The sequence below is a fragment of the Bufo bufo genome, chromosome 2 (assembly GCF_905171765.1).
Source record: "Bufo bufo chromosome 2, aBufBuf1.1, whole genome shotgun sequence".
Classification (NCBI taxonomy): domain Eukaryota; kingdom Metazoa; phylum Chordata; class Amphibia; order Anura; family Bufonidae; genus Bufo; species Bufo bufo.
In genome coordinates, this window is record NC_053390.1 from 51533461 (window position 1) to 51557303 (window position 23843).

General features: G+C 41.9%; 1 protein-coding gene across 1 annotated transcript in view; it reads right to left on the reverse strand.

Annotated features, from left to right (window-relative positions):
• ALPK2 (alpha kinase 2) overlaps positions 1-23843 on the reverse strand; it is a 151407-nt gene that overhangs the window by 42516 nt on the left and 85048 nt on the right. Inside the window, exons 4-6 of the mRNA XM_040421072.1 lie at positions 13969-14116; positions 3039-3166; positions 2476-2511 (exon numbers count right to left, since the gene is read on the reverse strand). Coding sequence (XP_040277006.1) covers positions 2476-2511; positions 3039-3166; positions 13969-14116 — 312 coding nt within the window. The remainder of the gene's footprint in view (positions 1-2475; positions 2512-3038; positions 3167-13968; positions 14117-23843) is intronic.

A 23843-nucleotide genomic window follows, 5' to 3' on the forward strand; every position in this document is an offset into this window, starting at 1 on the left:
GCACTTGATACTGGCACATGGGGGGGTTGGCACTTGATACTGGCACATGGGGGTTTGGCACTTGATACTGGCACATGGGGGGTTGGCACTTGATACTGCCACATGGGGGGTTTGGCACTTGATACTGGCACATGGGGGGGGGGGTTTGGCACTTGATACTGGCACATGGGGGGTTTGGCACTTGATACTGGCACATGGGGGGGTTTGGCACTTGATACTGGCACATGGGGGATTGGCACTTGATACTGGCACATGGGGGGATTTAGCGCTTGATACTAGCACATGGGGGGGTTTGGCACTTTATACTGGCACATGGGGGGTTTGGCACTTTATATTGGCACATGGGGGTTGGCACTTTATACTGGCACATGGGGGGTTTGGCACTTTATATTGGCACATGGGGGTTGGCACTTTATACTGGCACATGGGGGGGATTTGGCAATTGATACTGGCACATGGGGGGGATTGGCACTTGATACTGGCACATGGGGGGGTTTGGCACTTGTTACTGGCACATGGGGGGCATGGAGAGGCACTTGATACTGGCACATGGGGGGGGGCCCTGGCACTTGATACTGGCACATGGGGGGTTGGCACTTGATACTGGCACATGGGAGGGTTTGGCACTTGATACTGGCACATGGGGGGGTTTGGCACTTGATACTGGCACATGGGGGGGTTTGGCACTTGATACTGGCACATGGGGGTTTGGCACTTGATACTGGCACATGGGGGTTTGGCACTTGATACTGGCACATGGGGGTTTGGCACTTGATACTGGCACATGGGGGGTTTGGCACTTGATACTGGCACATGGGGGGTTTGGCACTTGATACTGGCACATGGGGGATTGGCACTTGATACTGGCACATGGGGGGTTAGGCACTTGATACTGGCACATGGGGGGTTAGGCACTTGATACTGGCACATGGGGGGTTTGGCACTTGATACTGGCACATGGGGGGGATTTGGCGCTTGATACTGGCACATGGGGGGGTTTGGCACTTTATACTGGCACATGGGGTTGGCACTTGATACTGGCACATGGGGGGATTTGGCACTTGATACTGGCACATGGGGGGGCTTGGCACTTGATACTGGCACATGGGGAGGTTTGGCACTTGTTACTGGCACATGGGGGGGCATGGAGAGGCACTTGTTACTGGCACATGGGGGGAGAGAGGCACTTGTTACTGGCACATGGGGGGGCATGGAGAGGCACTTGTTACTGGCACATGGGGGGAGAGAGGCACTTGATACTGGCACATGGGGGGGATTTGGCGCTTGATACTGGCACATGGGGGGGTTTGGCACTTTATACTGGCACATGGGGTTGGCACTTGATACTGGCACATGGGGGGATTTGGCACTTGATACTGGCACATGGGGGGGCTTGGCACTTGATACTGGCACATGGGGAGGTTTGGCACTTGTTACTGGCACATGGGGGGGCATGGAGAGGCACTTGTTACTGGCACATGGGGGGAGAGAGGCACTTGTTACTGGCACATGGGGGGTGGAAGAGAGGCACTTGATACTGGAACATTATTATGGGGCACTATGGGGGCTTCTACTGAGGCCACAAAGAAGGGGTATTTTATATGGGGGGCTCTGTGTGGTACTAGTATTATCAGAGGGTTTATCTGTTTCTGCAGTATAGTATTGGGGAGCACAGCGGCACAGTATTGGGGGTAGTAGGATGATTTGTCCAGAAGATGGGAGGATGATGGAAAAGTAGTAAACTAAGATTCATTTTTTTTTGTTGCCAAACTGCAGAGACGGAAAATGGCGTCAAAATGGTCGTCTGATCTGAAGGTCTGAAAGGAGAAGACGAGGACAGAGAACATCTACATCAAAGAAGACGTCACTGGACATAAGAGGTATGGGGTGCTGTATTTCTGTAGTGATGGGGGGGGGATGTTAAAGTCAGCCAGTGTCATGTGGGGGGGGGGGGGGGGCCTTATTGTTTTTCACCCCAGGACCCCATTTCACCTAGAACCTGCCCTGACAGAGACCATACATGTGTGATCTGTTTTAAAAATAAAAATAAAAAAATGGCTGTGTTTTTGCGACCAGAAGATGGATGAGTTTTAGATACCTCGTCTGATAGCCTCCTCAGGGTGTGTCTCCATATGCCCGGCATTCCCGTGTAGTTTCCCTTGAGACATCCTGTAGGCCCGTAGCAAGCCATTGGGCCACCAAGGACAGCCCTTTATGCCACTGGACCATCATGTGAACTCTTCTCTATATTCCCATCAAGTTATGCTCCTGACCCCTTTTTCCTCTTGTCCAGGAACAATCTAAGTTACAGCCGCCATTTTTAGTACCTATGGAGCTGCCGTTTAGTCACAGGGTCACCCAGGCTCCAGAGAACTCCATTGTTATCCCCCTACCTCCTGTAAGATTTGGTGTGGGGGGGGGGGGGGTAAAAGGTAGGGGTTAATAACTATAACTACAGAATCTCTATTGTTTTACCTTCTACGTCTTCACTGTGTGCCAGACGGTCCAACACTGCAAAGACAAAATAAGGATTCATCATTGACTAGAGCTTGTCTGTGGGGTATCAAAGTGTAGATGTTGGACACCTTGCAGAGTAGCCAGCATCCTGTGGTTAAAGGGGTTTTCCAGAAGTAGAATATTGACTTCATGTCCTCAGAATAGGTCATCAATATCTGATCGATGGGGGTCCGACTCCTGGCACCCCCCCTATTTGCTATTTGAAGAGGCCATGGTGCTCTGGTGAGCGCTGCAGCCCCTTCCTAGAACATCATGTTCATCGGTCACATGGCCTATGTGCTGCTCAGTCTCATTCAAGTGAATAGAATGGGGCTAAGCTGCAATACCAAGCCTAGCCACTATACAATGTATGGCGCTGTGCCTTATATACTCACAGGAGTGCCGAGAGTCGGACCCCCACCGATATGATATTGGTGATCTTCAATATTGTACTCCTGGAAAACCCATTGACCTACATGATGGGTGTTGTAGTTTCACAGCAACTAGAGGGGACTCAGGTCGCGGATGAAATAGACAATTACCTTCAGCCGTCAGGTGGAACTCGGTGGACACTTTCCCATGGGCGTTCTTCAGGGTGCAGTTATATAGTCCTTGGTCTTTCTTACTGACCTGCACTATGGCGAGAGATACCGGAGAATCGTCTTTAGAGCTGGAATGAGAGAGGATGTTCTGTAATGCACTTTATATAAAGAATAACAATTTATAACTAGAATTGGTGGAAAATTCACTTATTTTCTGAAGGTTTAGATCAGGGATGCTCAACCTGCGGCCCTCCAGCTGTTGCAAAACTACAACTCCCAGCATGCCCGAACAGCCTACAGCTAGCAGCCTACAGCAGGGCATTGTGGGAGTTGTAGTTTTACAACAGCTGGAGGGCCGCAGGTTGAGCTTGCCTGGTTTAGATGTAGCAGAGCTAAGTAGGTCATCATTTCTTGGTTGAGATTGCAGGTTTACTATATCTGTAGTATAGAAACCGAGAGTAGCAACACACAGAGATGCTGCTGTAACATCTAACTCCAGCAGAGGGCAGCAGATTCTTGGTCAGGCCAGCCAGGGAAGGAGATGCAGACTGGACAGGAAGGGCAGGGAATACTGCTCCAGTGTGTGTACCTGTGTGCAGAGAATCAGAACCTGGGTGCTAGAGCCATGAGAGGGGAAGTTATGTTCTAAGGTCCCCATGCAGTGTATGAATCCCCCCCCATCACCTTAACCTTAACATCTTCTTTGCCCTATCTGTGGCTCCACTTGTGCTTGATCTATGGCAGCAAGTAAGGGGGATTTGAAACAAACTCAGGTCCGCTACATTTGACAAACTCAGCTCTGCTAAATCCGTGCCTGGGCTACAGTAGTTGGCATATTGCCAAATTAATCAGTGGTTTACGTGATGCATATAAATCTATTTATTTCACCGTCACCATGAAATTAAAACTCTGGGTCTTGTGTTGTCAGCAAGCATGTGATAATAGTAGCCATTTATCACTACAAACAGATATATGGCGGAACAGAACACGGCTGCGGTACGTTACCAAAGTACATGGAAATGACACAAACCCATAAACCAGTTCTTCTACTGAAGCAGAAGATGAAGTGGTCCAGGTCTGTGGAGGTGTCCGGCCAAACAGGTCTGCAGGAGCCCTAATAATACTGCCATACTGTGCCAAAATACCATCACTATTATACTACCATATAGTACATACATAATAGTGTCATACAGTGACCATAAAACAGTGCCACACAATGCACAAAGAATACACCCACAATACTGCCTTATACAAACTACATAATAGTTTCAAAGTGAATAGAAAATAGTGTCATATAATGCTCAAGTAATACCACTATATACTAATACGGCCATATAGTGCTTACATAATAGCCTCATACAATGAGCACAAAATAATAATAATAATAATAATAATATAGTGAACATAAAATAATGCCATACAATGCTCAAAGAATAGAAGCGTAATACTGCTCCATACTGTAGCACGTACATAATTATATCATACAGTGAACAAAAATAGTGCCGTACATACAATGCTCAAAGAATACCATCATAATACTGCCTTATAGCACCTACATAATAGTATGATACAGTGAACATAGCAGTATCACCATTATATTGCTGCATACTACTTACATGGTAACGTCATACATGGAATATATAATAGTGCCATCAAATGTTCAAATAATACCGTCATAATACTGTTCTATAGCGCCTAATACAGTGAACGTCTACATAGTACTGTACTATAGTAAATTAATATGTGTCATATATGTATGCTAAAATAATTCCATCATTAGGCCACCTGAACGCGTTGCGGAATAAGCATGTTTTCCTTAAGCACGGATTCCTGTGTGGAAAAACCGCAGCGTAGTGCAATACCAGCAAAGTGTATCAGATGACACAAATCTCATGCACACTTTGTGTATTTTTTCTGTGCCGAAATTGACCTGCATGTCAATTATGTTGGCGGTTTTAGCTGCGCATTTCACCCTTTTCCAATGGTGAGTGAGATCTGCAGCAAACCCGCATCTAAGGCTACATTCACGTGAACGCAAATACCGGTCCGTGTGTGTTCCGCAATTTGCAGACTGCGCATGCCGCTGCTATCATAGAAAATGCCTAGGACATGTTCTATTTTTTTTTTTTTGCACGGCCGCGGCACGGAGCAACGGATGCGCACCGCACGCTGTGTGCTGTCTGCAACTTTTGCGGCACCATAGAAATGAATGGGTTTCGCACCAATTCCGCAAAATTGTCGCAATAAAATCCGCTGTTAGAAATTGCTGATTTTGGTGCGGATATGCTGTAGAAACGCACATAAATCCGCACATAAATCGCTTATACTGCCACATAGCACCTACCATATAAAATGGTGTCGGACAGTGAACATATCATGGTAGGATATATGCAAAAATAATACTGTACCGCCATTATACTGCCATATACAGTAGTATCTATATAATAGGGTTATGCGGTGAACATATAATAGTGTCATAATTCTCAAATAATACAATGATAATACTGCCATATAGTGTCTACATAACAGTGCAATAAAGTAAGAAAATAATGCCATAATATTCCAGAAGAGCAGGGCTGAAATAATACCACCATACACGTGCTGGTGGTATCACAGGGAGGTGATGCCACATGGGAGAAAGAAATTCCATATGTCTCCATATGAAATCCCTCATCTATCTAGCAGGGATAGGCAGCCCCAGCTGTTCTGGAACTACAACTCCCAGAATCCTGCTTTCAGGTCTGTGAGAGCCCAGTAAGTGCGCATGGTGGGAGTTGCAGTTTCACAACAGCTGGAGTGCTGAAGACTGCTGATCCCTGGTCTATATTCTTATATCCTTCCACTTCTTCATTGATGTTACACTGCCTGTGTCGGTCTTCACTGTCTGTCTGGCATTCTATTCGTGAGCCAATGCTGGATCCATACTGGAGCTCTTTAAATATATTTATCGGTGATAGTCAGGCTGTCGTTGCCTATTATGACCTCGTGCGGCACATAAAACACATGGGAGTCCTAGCTGCATCAGATGTCCTTGGGGGCCCCCCCCCCCCCCCAGCAGATGGTGAAGCCATCTTCAGTCCTGACTATTGGGTTTCATCAGCATCCTGCTTATCTGTCAATCACAGGTGGTTAAATAATCTTTAATAGGCCACGCCCACTGCTGACAAATGATGAAACGCGCGAGGCGACGTGATCAGTGACAGTCACTGCTGCCGCTAACAGTCCAGGCTATTGGTGTCTGCGGCCTGGTATGTCAGTCCAACTATGACTGCTACTTGCAGCTCAGCCTGGCATCCACAATATGCCATCGGTCACTGCCTATTTTTACTTCCAGAGGTCATTCAGAGACTGGGGGCAGCATTTTAAGGGGTGAGCCTTCTAAAAAAGCTAGAACCAGCCCCGTACCTCACATGGACCCAGCGATCTCCCCATTAATTGCTGCAATTGCTCTGCTAGATTTTTTTGGGGCTGGCAGCTCAGGGGGCGTGTCCTTTCTCAGGAGGTGTTCAACTCTCTTCCTATTGCAGCTCAGGAGGGGGGGCGTGTCTTTTCTCAGAAGGTGTGCACTTTCTGCTGTAGCTCTCCCGCTATGCAGCTCTTAGGGCATGTCCTTTCTTCTGCAGTTCTCTCCCTATCACAGTTCAGGGGTGTGTCTTTTCTGCTGCAGCTATCTCCCTATCACAGCTCAGGGGCATGTCCTTTCTGCTGCAGTTCTCTCCCTATCACAGCTCAGGGGTGTGTCTTTTCTGCTGCAGCTATCTCCCTATCACAGCTCAGGGGCATGTCCTTTCTGCTGCAGTTCTCTCCCTATCACAGCTCAGGCAGTGTGTCTTTTCTGCTGCAGCTATCTCCCTATCACAGCTCAGGGGCATGTCCTTTCTGCTGCAGTTCTCTCCCTATCACTGTTCAGGGGTGTGTCTTTTCTGCTGCAGCTATCTCCCTATCACAGCTCAGGGGCATGTCCTTTCTGCTGCAGTTCTCTCCCTATCACAGCTCAGGCAGTGTGTGTTTTCTGCTGCAGCTGTCTCCCTATCACAGCTCAGGGGGCGTGTCCTTTTTACTGAAGTTCTCTCCCTATCACAGCTCAGGGGGCGTGTCCTTTTTACTGAAGCTCGCTCCCTGCTTCGCAGCTTCTAAGGCCTCTTTCACACGAGCGTGGCGGATTGGCTCCGGATGCGTTCAGTGAAACTCGCACCATTTTGCAAGCAGGTTCACTCAGTTTTGTCTGTGATTGCGTTCAGTTGTTCAGTTTTTTCCACGCGGGTGCATTTGATGCGTTTTTCACGCGCGTGATAAAAAACTGAAGGTTTACAAACAACATCTCTTAGCAACCATCAGTGAAAAACGCATTGTATACACACTTGCTTCCGGATGCGATGGGTTTTTTACTGAAGCCCCATTCACTTCTATGGGGCCAGGGCTGCGTGAAAGATGCAGAATATAGAACATGCTGCGTTTTTCACGCAACGCTGAACTGATGCGTGAAAAACAACGCTCATGTACACGGACCCATTGAAATGAATGGGTCAGGATTCAGTGCGGCTGCTATGCGTTCACGTCACGCATTGCACCTGCACAGAAAGGCCCCTTTCACACGGGCGAGTATTCCGCGCGGATGCGATGCGTGAGTTGAACGCATTGCACCCGCACTGAATCCTGACCCATTCATTTCTATGGGGCTGTTCACATGAGCGGTGATTTTCACGCATCACTTGTGCGTTGCGTGAAAATCGCAGCATGTTCTATATTCTGCGTTTTTCACGCAACGCAGGCCCCATAGAAGTGAATGGGGTTGCGTGAAAATCGCAAGCATCCACAAGCAAGTGCGGATGCGGTGCAATTTTCACACACGGTTGCTAGGAGACGATCGGGATGGAGACCTGATCATTATTATTTTCCCTTATAACATGGTTAGTTGGGAAAATAATAGCATTCTGAATACAGAATGCATAGTAAAATAGGGCTGGAGGGGTTAAAAAATAAAATAAAAATTTAACTCACCTTAGTCCACTTGATCGCGCAGCCGGCATATTGTCTGTCTCCTTCTATGCTGATTGTAGGAACAGGACCTGTGGTGACGTCACTCCGGTCATCACATGGTCCATCACATGATCTTTTACCATGGTGATGGATCATGTGATTGACCATGTGACGACCGGAGTGACATCACCACAGGTCTTGTTCCTACAATCAGCATAGAAGGAGACAGAAGGAGATGCCGGCTGCGCGATCAAGTGGACTAAGGTGAGTTAAATTTTTATTTTATTTTTTAACCCCTCCAGCCCTATTTTACTATGCATTCTGTATTCAGAATGCTATTATTTTCCCTTATAACTATAAGGGAAGAAGTTCGGGTTTGGGTACCAAACATGCGCGATTTTTCTCACGCGAGTGCAAAACGCATTGCAATGTTTTGCACTCGCGCTGAAAAATCGTGCGTGTTCCCGCAACGCACCCGCACATTTTCCCGAAACGCCCGTGTGAAAGAGGCCAAAGAGATGTTGTTTGTAAACCTTCAGTTTTTTATCACGCGCGTAAAAAACGCATCAATGCGTATTTCACCCGCGCAATAAAAACTGAACAACTGAACGCAATCGCAGGCAAAACCGAATGAACTTGCCTGCAAAATCGCGCATTTTTAACTGAACGCATCCGGACCTAATCCGTATCGCTAGTCTGCAAGGGGCCTAAGGCTGTCAAAAAATGTCAGCTCCAGATGTTACCTGGAAGTCTTTGAGAATTATAATAAGCACAGGACAAAGACTCTTTTGTGTCCTTGATGTGAGTTTTTGGTTAAATATTGTTTTTTTTGTTTGTTTTTTAAATTGCAGCGAGCTCGGGCTTTGGCATTTTTTTTTCATACTGTCTGGTGTTTTTATAGTTAAGTAGTTGATACATTCTCATAATACATTTAAGCATGAAGATTGTATATGTCCAAACACTAAAGAAAACTCATGGTACATGTGAATACTGCCCTAGAATGGTTTACATTCTGCATAGTTTATTGCTATCCCCTTAAGGACAAAACAGAAGAAATTGATTTATGAAGTTTTTTTGCAAAGTCTCGCGAGACTTTGCGAAGTAATAATTTTACATTCTAATACTGTACGGAGCGCTGACTCCATACAGTATTCAAACGAAGAATTATGCGAATCGACTTCGATTGTTTCATCCGAAGTCGATTTTATTTTTAATATATTGAAGGGGGGGGGGGGGTGATTTGAATTTTTATATTTTCTTTTACATTTTTTAAAACTTTTTACACTTACATTACGTCCCCCTAGGAGACTCTAACATGTGATCGTCTGATTGCTCCTCCCATAGACTGCAATGATTTGCCATTGCAGTCTATGGGAGATTCCCTGTGATTCCCTCAAATCCTCCAGAGGGCCCCAGGCTGCTGTAGCAAATCAACTTCTCCATCGATCTCGGTGCAGGGGATCCGTTTCGGCCCCGAGAGCTCAGGTCTCCTGGGATTTCACCGCTTAGATGCAGTGTTCACAACTGACCATTGCATCTGAAGGGTTAAATGGCCATGATCAATGTTATCCCTGATCAGGAACACCTGGTGGCTACAGCGCCCATTCAACTTGTGAGCGGGTGCCATGTTCTGCCGTACATTTATGGAGGTTTCCTTAAAGGGAATCCTGTGGCCGCGCTTGCGCAGAAGACTGAAGATTTTCGCGCAATGTCCTGAATGCGCATGCCGCCGCGCATGCGCCATGGGGACTTATTCCTTGCCTGTATAGTACAGAGCCGGCGTGAGCGTTCGAGGCTCTGTACTATACTGGCCAGGAAGACGTCATCATGGCGCATGCACGGCGGTATGCGCATTCAGGACATTGCGCGAAAATCCTCAGTCTTCTGCGCAAGCGCGGCCACAGGATTCGACAGGCGAGAGGTGGCCGTAACCAGGGGAGACGAAAGACAACAATCAGGTAAGAGGGGACTTATTTTCTCAAAAAGGGTGGGAATTGGGTAATAAAATGTATTTACAAAAATGATCACTGTCAAATCATTAACAGATTTAACAGTGATCATTAAGGAATGAATAGGAAGACGTTGCAGCTCCACCTGCTGGTCATAGTGTTAACTGCAGTTTTTGCTTTTTATTAGCCTAGGGCAGCAGTCAGCAATCTTTGGAATTCCTTCTGTTATGAAACTACAACTCTCAGCATGCACATTTGCTTGACTATTCTTGCATGCGCATTCTGGGAGTTGTAGTTTCAGAACAGCTAGAATGGCAAAACTTGCTGATCCCTGGGCTAGGGAGACACCATGACCCTAGTCAACTACAACCTGCTGGATTCGGTGGCCACGGGTCACGTGTGGCTGTCAATCACTTGCAATTTTTTTACTGTCTGCACTCGAGTTGCACCATAAAATATTGGCACCTTGTAGATAAACTGCACGCATTTCCAGTCACCTGGCTTCCTGCTGCACAGCCAAAATCGCCATGTAGCCCTGTCCTAAGGGTCATAACTGAGGCCAATAGTCTACAAAAATTGCCACTGTCCAGTATATCGGGTGAGCTGCAGTACCAGACACCGCCACGGCTAAGAGTGGAGCTGTTTTTGGGAAAAGTCCCCTATGTGTCTGGCATTATCCACTTCCTCCCCCTCCCTGCAGTTTGGCCACTAAGCACCACGCAGTCCATACGTGGCCGCCAGATTATTCCATGTCGTCATTCACATGGCAGATGTACACACCATGGAAGAAGATGGGCAGAGCCCTGACTATTAAGCATGTTGCCAGCTGATCCTGAGCTCCTGCCTCTGCATTCCTTCCCATAATAGCCTGTCAATGTAAACATGTGAGTGTGGGGGGGGTCAATTATCCCATGGGGGGTCCATCACTCAAAGCCAAATATTGCTGCTCCTGTCCTTCTGTGTTTTGCTAGATAAAAATAGACAATTCCTTTAAATGAGACCAGCTAACAAGGGTTAAAAGGCGTTTCCTGACATACATGTAGGCGGTGGTTCAGTTTGCACCTGCATTGATACATTGTTGCAAACTGAGGGAGAATGTATCATTCATGTATCATTCTGCTTAGTGATGAGCGAATTATTGAAAAGTTTGATTCGGCTGCTTCACCGAATTTTACGAAAAAAAGTTCGCATTTCTTTGTAAGTAGTGGGTGCAATAACAGGGAGCTGCGATAGCGCCTCCCCCCCGTCATTGTACACCTCAGATTCATATAGGATAGCGGCTTCTGATATAAATAACAAAGCGTCAAATAAAAATAAACAAATCATACTTACCTGATCCAGTTGCTCGCCGCCATCTGGCTTAAAAATCTGGCGCAAATCTTGCATGGCCTGTGATGACATCATCACACTGGCCGGCATGGTGACGTCATTACGTCACCACGTACGGGATTCTGCCTGAGATCTTGAAGCAAGATGGTGGCAGCCGGCCCTTCACGAGCAAACGGATGAGGTAAGAATTATTTTATTTATTTTTTTTACACTATTTCAGGTTAAATCGATTCGCTACCACGAAGCACGGGGAAATTCGGCTTAGTGGCGAATCAAATTTATCCTTAAATGTGGATCGAACACTTCGTGGACTTGGATTCGCTCAACACTAATTCTGGTGTGCAAAAGAAATGAATGGATTGGCTGCTCACATGCTACGGTCATTTTGGGGGGTACGGGACCACCATAGCGGTTCTAGCGGTAGGACCTCCACCGATCTGGCAGTTATCCTCTACCATTGGGAGCCCCACCAATCACAAGGACAGGGGATCCTGTACCCCATAGAGTTGATTTCAGAGGATGTGCTCGGCGGCTCCATTCACTTCTATGGAAGTTCCTGAACAGCGCTCAGCTATCTCCAGACCCCTCATAGAAATACATGGATCAGCCGTGTGCATGCCCGACCGGCCGCTCCATTCATTTCAGGGGGTACCCGTTCTCGTCATTGGTGGGGGTACCAGCAGTAGGACCCCCAAAGATCTTATAGTTATCTCCTTTACATAACAGGAGTTACTGTTTACTATATGGTTATGTCTGTCCTCTAGAGTCGGAGCTGCTGTTTTCAGAAGTTGTCCACTGGAGTTAAAGGGGTTGTCCAGGTTTTTTTTAAATAATAGCCTATCCTCAGGATAAGCCATCACTAGTTGATTGGTGGGGGTCCGACACCCCGCACCCCTGCCGATCAGCTGGTCTTTGTAGCACCAGAGTTTACAAAGCGGCGTCGACATTGTAGCTACTACAGTGCTGCTCCTATTGACTTCCGCCGACAGAACTACAAAGACCAGCTGATCGGCAAGGTGACGCCAATCAACTAGTGATGGCTTATCCTGAGGATAGGCCATCACTTCAAAAACCATGGAGAATCCCTTTAAGGGCTCATTCAGACGACCATATGAATGGATCCGCATACGTTCCGCAATCTTGCGGACCCATTCATTTCAATGGGGACGCAGAGAGCTCACAGTGTGCTGTCCGCATCCGTAGTTCCATTTCACGGCCCCGCACGAAATACTTTCCTATAAATAAGAAACACAAAACATGCAAAAAAAAAACACCAAGAAACACTGCGCTATATGGAAAAAAACACCCCAGGTATTAAAGGGGTTGTCCGACATCAGACCGACGGGAGTCCGACATCCATTCATTTCAACGGGGCGGCTCCTTACTATTCAAGTGTATAGGAAGGAGCCGCCCCATAGAAGTGAATGGGACGGCTCGTGATTGCACTGCTCACCGCTGCTGTTGTGATGGCGAGCAGGTAAACAATGAAAGGAAGGCTGCGCTGGCGCGCGCCTTCTCTTCAACCGGCTGATCGGCGCGGATGCCGGATGTCGGACCCCTATCGATCTGATATTGAGGACCTACACTGAGGATAGGTCACCAATAAAAAAACCTTGGACATCCCCTTTAAAGAGGTATATATTGATGACCTATCCTCAGGATGGGTCATCGATATCAGATTAGCGGGGAGGGGGGGGGGGGGTTGCCACCAGAACTGCAAAGTCCTGTAGTCCACCCAACCAACCTAAGAGAGCAGGAAACGAATGGTTGTAATAGACATCACACTGTACAAACCATTACATAACACATATATATATATATAATAGATCTTATATGAGGTGTAGCAGGGAGGAGTTTGTCATCTGGTACATGGTAACATCTGCAGTTTTCGACAAGACAGCAGTTCAACTGACTAGGGCCTTGCACAGATCACTGAGGACTGGGATGAACGCACAGGTTTCCCTATGTATAGCGGATGACGGGGTGGTCTCAGAAATGCTCACCCCCCCCCCCACCTTGAGGCCGAGGCTCATGTTCACATGCAGCTGTCAATACTCGTACACTGTGTCAATACAGGGGGCGATGGAGGTTAAAACTGAGATAGTGGAAGGAATTCGGATTCAGGATTCTGGTCTTGTAAAATTCCACAACGGATCACTGTGGCGGATTATCAGACATTCTGGATTATCAGACTTTCTGGATTATCATATGACAGATTATCAGACTTTCTGGATTATCAGATTTTCTGGATTATCAATTGCCAGATTATCAGACTTTCTGGATTATCAGACTTTCTGGATTATCAAATGCCAGAATAAACTCATTTTACTTCATTTTGCTGCAGTTATAATTCCAACAGGGAGTTCACCCAGCTTTCCTAGAAGCTAGTTATGGGACTATGGCATGTATCGTGTGCAACTAGTCTTAGTTACCATTCAGGAGTCCCTGAAAGCTGGATGACAACCTCTGAGGAAACTGAATGGCGGTATAAATAATGTAGCCATGCATCCCTTGCTTCTGAATTCCTGAAGATCTACACAGATTTGCCATTCAGGATTCTAGGAAAGCTGGAGCAGTGATATCAGTTATATAGGTGGTCACCCAGCTTTTCCAGAGACAGAATTCACTGAAAAGAAAGGTTACGTATCCTGAGTCCTGTCCGTGGCTCTCACCTCCTGTGCAGCCTCGCCAGTAACTTGGCGTCCTTCATCCATGTGATGCTGGAATCGGCGTGAATTTCCGCAAAACGACAGAATAATTTCAAGTTTCCGGAACGATCATGAAAGAGCTCGGCCTGAACGCCATGCAACAGCTGGGGAGCTGCAGAGAGAGTCAATGAATACATTATTACTGGAATTTGCTGCATTATCTTTTACAGATTTCCAATGCCCCAGCGTATGCCCACAGCAGCACAGAGTATTGTGAGGAACACTACCTAAATAATAATGAAATCCTATCTGCTGAATGCTCTTTTTCATATTAAGATATTTCGCCCAGGAGGCATTATATAGTAGTAGTTATATTCTTGTACATAGAGGCAGTATTATAGTAGTTATATTCTTGTACATAGGGGGCAGTATTATAGTAGTTATATTCTTGTACATAGGAGGCAGTATTATAGAATTTATATTCTTGTACATAGGAGGCAGTATTATAGTAGTTATATACTTGTACATAGGAGCAGTATTATAGTAGTTATATTCTTGTACATAGGAGCAGTATTAGAGTAGTTATATTCTTGTACATAGGAGCAGTATTATAGTAGTTATATTCTTGTACATAGGAGTAGTATTATAGCAGTTATATTCTTGTACATAGGAGGCTGTATTATAGTAGTTATATTCTTGTACATAGGAGCAGTATTATAGTAGTTATATTCTTGTATATAGGAAGCATTATTATAGTAGTTATATTCTTGTACATAGGAGCAGTATTATAGTAGTTATATTCTTGTACATAGGAGGCAGTATTATAGTAGTTATATTCCTGTACATAGGAGGCAGTATTATAGTAGTTATATTCTTGTACATAGGAGCAGTATTATAGTAGTTATATTCTTGTACATAGGAGGCAGTATTATAGTAGTTATATTCTTGTACATAGGAGTAGTATTATAGTAGTTATATTCTTGTACATAGGAGTAGTATTATAGTAGTTATATTCTTGTACATAGGAGGCAGTATTATAGTAGTTATATTCTTGTACATAGGAGGCAGTATTATAGTAGTTATATTCTTGTACATAGGAAGCAGTATTACAGTAGTTATATTCTTGTACATAGGAGGCAGTATTATAGTAGTTATATTCTTGTACATAGGAGCAGTATTATAGTAGTTATATTCTTGTACATAGGAGGCAGTATTATAGTAGTTATATTCTTGTACATAGGAGGCAGTATTATAGTAGTTATATTCTTGTACATAGGAGGCAGTATTATAGTAGTTATATTCCTGTACATAAGAGGCAGTATTATAGTAGTTATATTCTTGTACATAGGAGTAGTATTATAGTAGTTATATTCTTGTACATAGGAGGCAGTATTATAGTAGTTATATTCTTGTACATAGGAGGCAGTATTATAGTAGTTATATTCTTGTACATAGGAAGCAGTATTACAGTAGTTATATTCTTGTACATAGGAGGCAGTATTATAGTAGTTATATTCTTGTACATAGGAGCAGTATTATAGTAGTTATATTCTTGTACATAGGAGGCAGTATTATAGTAGTTATATTCTTGTACATAGGAGGCAGTATTATAGTAGTTATATTCTTGTACATAGGAGGCAGTATTATAGTAGTTATATTCCTGTACATAAGAGGCAGTATTATAGTAGTTATATTCTTGTACATAGGAGCAGTATTATAGTAGTTATATTCTTGTACATAGGAGCAGTATTATAGTAGTTATATTCTTGTACATAGAAGCAGTATTATAGTAGTTATATTCTTGTACATAGGAGCAGTATTATAGTAGTTATATTCTTGTACATAGGGGGCAGTATTATAGTAGTTATATTCTTGTATATAGGAGGCAGTATTATAGCAGTTATATTCTTGTACATAGGAGCAGTATTATAGTAGTTATATTCTTGTACATAGGAGCAGTATTATAGTAGTAATATTCTTGTATATAAGAGCAGTATTATAGTAGTTATATTCTTGTACATAGGAGGCAGTATTTATAGTAGTTATATTCTTGTACATAGGAGCAGTATTATAGTAGTAATATTCTTGTATATAAGAGCAGTATTCTAGTAGTTATATTCCTCTACATAGGAGCAGTATTATAGTAGTTATATTCTTGTACATAGGAAGCAGTATTATAGTAGTTATATTCTTGTACATAGGAGGCAGTATTATAGCAGTTATATTCTTGTACATAGGAGCAGTAGTATAGTAGTTATATTTTTGTACATAGGAGGCAGTATTATAGTAGTTACATTCCTCTACATAGGAGCAGTATTATAGTAGTTATATTCTTGTACACAGGAGCAGTATTATAGTAGTTATATTACTGTACATATGAGCAGTATTATAGTAGTTATATTCTTGTACATAGGAGGCAGTATTATAGTAGTTATAGTCTTGTACATAGGAAGCAGTATTATAGCAGTTATATTCTTGTACATAGGAGCAGTATTATAGTAGTTATATTCTTGTACATAGGAGCAGTATTATAGTAGTTATATTCTTGTACATAGGAGCAGTATTATAGTAGTTATATTCTTGTACATAGGGGGCAGTATTATAGTAGTTATATTCTTGTATATAGGAGGCAGTATTATAGCAGTTATATTCTTGTACATAGGAGCAGTATTATAGTAGTTATATTCTTGTACATAGGAGCAGTATTATAGTAGTAATATTCTTGTATATAAGAGCAGTATTATAGTAGTTATATTCTTGTACATAGGAGGCAGTATTTATAGTAGTTATATTCTTGTACATAGGAGCAGTATTATAGTAGTAATATTCTTGTATATAAGAGCAGTATTCTAGTAGTTATATTCCTCTACATAGGAGCAGTATTATAGTAGTTATATTCTTGTACATAGGAAGCAGTATTATAGTAGTTATATTCTTGTTCATAGGAGGCAGTATTATAGCAGTTATATTCTTGTACATAGGAGCAGTAGTATAGTAGTTATATTTTTGTACATAGGAGGCAGTATTATAGTAGTTACATTCCTCTACATAGGAGCAGTATTATAGTAGTTATATTCTTGTACACAGGAGCAGTATTATAGTAGTTATATTACTGTACATATGAGCAGTATTATAGTAGTTATATTCTTGTACATAGGAGGCAGTATTATAGTAGTTATAGTCTTGTACATAGGAAGCAGTATTATAGCAGTTATATTCTTGTACATAGGAGCAGTATTATAGTAGTTATATTCTTGTACATAGGAGCAGTATTATAGTAGTTATATTCTTGTACATAGGAGCAGTATTATAGTAGTTATATTCTTGTACATAGGAGCAGTATTATAGTAGTTATATTCTTGTATATAAGAGCAGTATTATAGTAATTATATTCTTGTACATAGGAGCAGTATTATAGTAGTAATATTCTTGTACATAGGAGGCAGTATTATAGTAGTTATATTCTTGTACATAGGAGCAGTATTATAGTAGTTATATTCTTGTATATAAGAGCAGTATTCTAGTAGTTATATTCCTCTACATAGGAGCAGTATTATAGTAGTTATATTCTTGTACATAGGAAGCAGTATTATAGTAGTTATATTCTTGTACATAGGAGGCTGTATTATAGTAGTTATATTCTTGTACATAGGAGCAGTATTATAGTAGTTATATTCTTGTACATAGGAGCAGTATTATAGTAGTTATATTCTTGTATATAGGAGACAGTATTATAGTAGTTATATTCTTGTACATAGGAGGCAGTATTATAGCAGTTATATTCTTGTACATAGGAGCAGTATTATAGTAGTTATATTCTTGTACATAGGAGCAGTATTATAGTAGTTATATTCTTGTACATAGGAGCAGTATTATAGTAGTTATATTCTTGTACATAGGAGCAGTATTATAGTAGTTATATTCTTGTACATAGGAGCAGTATTATAGTAGTTATATTCTTGTACATAGGAGCAGTATTATAGTAGTTATATTCTTGTATATAAGAGCAGTATTATAGTAATTATATTCTTGTACATAGGAGCAGTATTATAGTAGTAATATTCTTGTACATAGGAGGCAGTATTATAGTAGTTATATTCTTGTACATAGGAGCAGTATTATAGTAGTTATATTCTTGTATATAAGAGCAGTATTCTAGTAGTTATATTCCTCTACATAGGAGCAGCATTATAGTAGTTATATTCTTGTACATAGGAAGCAGTATTATAGTAGTTATATTCTTGTACATAGGAGGCTGTATTATAGTAGTTATATTCTTGTACATAGGAGCAGTATTATAGTAGTTATATTCTTGTACATAGGAGCAGTATTATAGTAGTTATATTCTTGTATATAGGAGACAGTATTATAGTAGTTATATTCTTGTACATAGGAGCAGTATTATAGTAGTTATATTCTTGTACATAGGAGCAGTATTATAGTAGTTATATTCTTGTACATAGGAGGCTGTATTATAGCAGTTATATTCTTGTACATAGGAGCAGTAGTATAGTAGTTATATTCTTGTACATAGGAGGCAGTATTATAGTAGTTATATTCCTCTACATAGGAGCAGTATTATAGTAGTTATATTCTTGTACATATGAAGCAGTATTATAGTAGTTATATTCTTGTACATAGGAGCAGTATTATAGTAGTTATATTCTTGTACATAGGAGGCAGTATTATAGTAGTTATATTCTTGTACATAGGAGCAATATTATAGTAGTTATATTCTTGTATATAGGAGGCAGTTTTATAGTAGTTATATTCTTGTACATAGGAAGCAGTATTATAGTAGTTATATTCTTGTACCTAGGAGGCAGTATTATAGTAGTTGTATTCTTGTACATAGGAGGCAGTATTATAGTAGTTATATTCTTGTACATAGGAGCAGTATTCTAGTAGTTATATTCCTCTACATAGGAGCAGTATTATAGTAGTTATATTCTTGTACATAGGAAGCAGTATTATAGTAGTTATATTCCACTACATAGGAGCAGTATTATAGTAGTTATATTCTTGTACATAGGAGCAGTATTCTAGTAGTTATATTCCTCTACATAGGAGCAATATTATAGTAGTTATATTCTTGTACATAGGAGCAGTATTATAGTAGTTATATTCTTGTACATTGGAGCAGTATTATAGTAGTTATATTCTTGTACATAGGAGCAGTATTATAGTAGTTATATTCTTGTACATAGGAGGCAGTATAATATTAGTTATATTCTTGTACATAGGAGCAGTATTATAGTAGTTATATTCTTGTATATAGGAGGCAGTATTATAGTAGTTATATTCTTGTACATAGGAGGCAGTATTATAGTAGTTATATTCTTGTACATAGGAGGCAGTATTATAGTAGTTATATTCTTGTACATAGGAGCAGTAGTATAGTAGTTATATTCTTGTACATAGGAGGCAGTATTATAGTAGTTATATTCCTCTACATAGGAGCAGTATTATAGTAGTTATATTCTTGTACATATGAAGCAGTATTATAGTAGTTATATTTTTGTACATAGGAGCAGTATTATAGTAGTTATATTCTTGTACATAGGAGGCAGTATTATAGTAGTTATATTCTTGTACATAGGAGGCAGTATTATAGTAGTTATATTTTTGTACATAGGAGCAGTATTATAGTAGTTATATTCTTGTACATAGGAGCAATATTATAGTAGTTATATTCTTGTATATAGGAGGCAGTTTTATAGTAGTTATATTCTTGTACATAGGAAGCAGTATTATAGTAGTTATATTCTTGTACCTAGGAGGCAGTATTATAGTAGTTGTATTCTTGTACATAGGAGGCAGTATTATAGTAGTTATATTCTTGTACATAGGAGCAGTATTCTAGTAGTTATATTCCTCTACATAGGAGCAGTATTATAGTAGTTATATTCTTGTACATAGGAAGCAGTATTATAGTAGTTATATTCCACTACATAGGAGCAGTATTATAGTAGTTATATTCTTGTACATAGGAGCAGTATTCTAGTAGTTATAGTCCTCTACATAGGAGCAATATTATAGTAGTTATATTCTTGTACATAGGAGCAGTATTATAGTAGTTATATTCTTGTACATTGGAGCAGTATTATAGTAGTTATATTCTTGTACATAGGAGCAGTGTTATAGTAGTTATATTCTTGTACATAGGAGGCAGTATTATAGTAGTTATATTCTTGTACATAGGAGCAGTATTATAGTAGTTATATTCTTGTACATAGGAGCAGTATTATAGTAGTTATATTCTTGTATATAGGAGGCAGTATTATAGTAGTTATATTCTTGTACATAGGAGGCAGTATTATAGTAGTTATATTCATGTACATAGGAGGCAGTATTATAGTAGTTATATTCTTGTACATAGGAGGCAGTATTATAGTAGTTATATTCTTGTACATAGGAGGCAGTATTATAGTAGTTATATTCTTGTACATAGGAGCAGTATTATAGTAGTTATATTCTTGTACATAGGAGACAGTATTATAGTAGTTATATTCTTGTACATAGGAGCAGTATTATAGTAGTTATATTCTTGTACATAGGAGGCAGTATTATAGTAGTTATATTCTTGTACATAGGAGACAGTATTATAGTAGTCATATTCCTGTACACAATTAACAATGGCATAAATAAAATCTACATTCAATATCTTAACAAGGGTCAAATAAAGTGGTCGCTTTCTCATAGTACATCACATCATGGACTGTACTTGAGATTTGTTCTCCTGTGTATTCTGCTGGTGGTGGGAGAAGTGGCTTTGTGTATGGGAAGGAATACCTCCTGCTGCAAAATTACTCATCTAAACAAGTGTTGCTCAGTTAGTCAGGCAGCAGACATACACTTGGCTGCGGTATAATAAGTACAGATGCACGGTATGTATCTCCATTTGCTATTCTCTGCCAGTGCCATATGGGGCCATGAAATCAGGCCTGGCACAAACTGAACTCCATTTATTTGGATAAAATATAGTCAGTTGTGATTCCGATTGCTTGCGTATCTGCTGCTGTTTGTATTCACCCCTATGTGGTACAGCTGGTGACTGGTGTAGTTTAAGAGGGGCTTAGAGATTACGCTAATTTCTGATGGGATATTGTGGTATCAGCACCTAAACATATACATTGTATGATGAGCAGCTGTAGTTTACTATACTTTATTTATATGTGTCCTTCCTTAGGTTCCTTTTAGCTCTACAAACAGTATTTTCAGTGCAGCCTGACATGAGTGGCACAAGATAAAACTTAAAAAACAAAAACAAAAAAAAAATTTGATTTGTAATATTGTGTCGGGAGTTGTTTATGCTGTATGGACCTTTTTATCCGGCCCGCAGAGCTGTCCGGAGGCAGCAGGAGTGGAGATGAGCACTTCCATTGTGGAAGCGTTCCTCTCCATATTCATCTGTATCGCCATCCTCAGGATAGCGATACAGATGAATGGTTCGGAGGAGCAGGGGAGAGGTGTATCCCATGCTACTTCCTCTGATAGGCTACAGGCGTCTCCCTTGCCCCTTCCTCTGATAGGCTACAGGCGTCTCCCTTGCCCCTTCCTCTGATAGGCTACAGGCCTAGTGCCTGTAGCCTATCAGAGGCCGGTGCAGGCGGCGCGATGATGTCATCGCGCCACCTGAGCTGTACAGAGCAGGACACAGGCCGGAAGAGGCCTGCATCGCATCACTGACAGCAGCATAAGGTAAGTATATGTGTTTATTGTTTTTATTATTTATAGTATACTGTGGCAAGAAGGGGGGTGGGAGCCCTATATACTGGCATAATATGGATTGGCACTATGGACAAGAGGGGAAGCTCTATGGGGGCCCTGAATACTGGCACAATATGGGGGGGGCACTATGGAGAAGAGGGGAAGCTCTATGGGGGCCACTGAATACTGGTACAATATGGGGGGCACTATGGAGAAGAGGGAAAGCACTATGGGGGCCCTATATAATGGCACATTGTGGGGGGCCCTATATACTGGCACAGTATCTATTCAGCGAATTGCAGCAACAAAGCTAACTCCAGACTTTGATGCCTTAGCAAAAAAGGGAGACCAACAACACTGTTCCCACTAGAATTGAAGGTGAGTTATACAAACTATGTTATACATTGCATAAACGTTTTGTACAATAACTCTTTTTATGCTTTTCTACCTTGAATTAAACTAAACCTTTAATGTTACGAAATTTAAATTTAATTTATATTAATTCACACAAACGCCCCATCCATCTACTCTTGGTCAGGCCCCCGGGTCCAATATATGAACCCATTGTGGCCCACGAGTCAAAAAGTTTGCCCACCTCTGGTCTATACAAAAGGCGGCCACCTAGTGATCGTGATTTGATCTGTACTCTGTCAAGGGATAATGTGTTGAATATTTCTTGCAGGAAACTTGAGACATTAACTAAATTTGTGAAAAAGTAAGTGTGGACACATCTGCATGAGTTTCTCACCGCTCTTATGATTTCTGCTTGCAAGTATTTAATAGACACCTTTGTTGCTTACTCCCAGTGGTAAAAAAAAAAAAAAAGTCTGCCCTGGTCATGTGCTGAACACATACAGTAAGTGCACCGCCGTTGCAAGACAGAACTCTGATATCTGTACTGTATTGCACCGTGCATGGCCAGGGCAATACATTTTTGAAGGTTCTCATCATCGCCTTCAGGGGACCCTGCCTTGCACCTCACAATTCATGACTATCAAGGGCACCTTGAACCACCATTAGGCAGAAGAAACCCAAGACCAGGGTGGGCCCCAAAGGGGCCCACCCTGTCCCTCCCCTCTTGGTAGGAGTGGGCTGGTCCTGCTTTTTTCCAGAAGGGGAAATTCCTGCTGAGACAGGGAAGGAGATGAAGCACCTGCTCCCACACAGAATTCTTCAGAGGGATCTACTTACTCCAAGCCTCCAGTGACGTCTTGAGATGCTAGACAGCAGAGTTAACAGCTACAGCTTGCATTAAAGACCCTGCTGCAGGGTGAGGGATTACAGCGAAGACACCCTTCACCCAGAATGTTACTAGACCAGTATGATCTCAGTGCTAAATTACCGCTATTCAACCACCCTCCATAATCCTTACTGGTGTCAGAGAAGTTTGCTCTTGAAATCTGCTGCTAATGAATGCATTTGAGGTTTTTATGTTGCACTAAGTAAAAATACTTTGTTAAATTTAATTCTGGCCTCATTCTTCAGTATCATAATTCTACTGCACCGATTCCCAGGGAGCAATGACCTGAGGGAGTATACTGTAACTTCATCAGGGCCACTACCACTCCCATCCTCTGCACGGCTCCTCTAGGACTTGCTGCACATGCTTCATTATATTAATCTTGTGTCCATCCGATTGATATCCAGTTTGGTCCTCCTGTCCTAGAGGTATCTGAGTGCCAGAAGACACTGCTATAAGAAAAATTCCCATCCTGTGGTCTTATTAAAATGGCAGAAACCTGTAACCATTCTGTGATTGAGTATCTGCATACAATAGCAGACAGGGATCATCGGGTGACCATTTTTCCATCTAGACTGCAGTATGAGGCAACTGGCATTCCTCATATGTACTAGTTAACTAACAAGACCATACACGGCGCAGTCTGGCATCCTGCCTTGGTTCACTGTAGTAAAATGACCCAGTGCTAATTAGTTGTCACTTGTTATTGTGTCCTATAGTGACCTGATTCACAGTGTGACAGCGCTCCTTTAAGTCACATTATATCTTCCATCCCATAGGCATGGCACGTGACCGCTGATTCCATCGCTTCTGGCATGTAAACAAGAAACAACAGGGACCACTGAAACAACGGCAATGAAGCAGCTGGTGACAACTATAGTTGTAACGTTTTTCTTTCTGCCCTTAATGAACCCCTTTAACAACTTCCGTTCCAGCCCCGTACATGTAT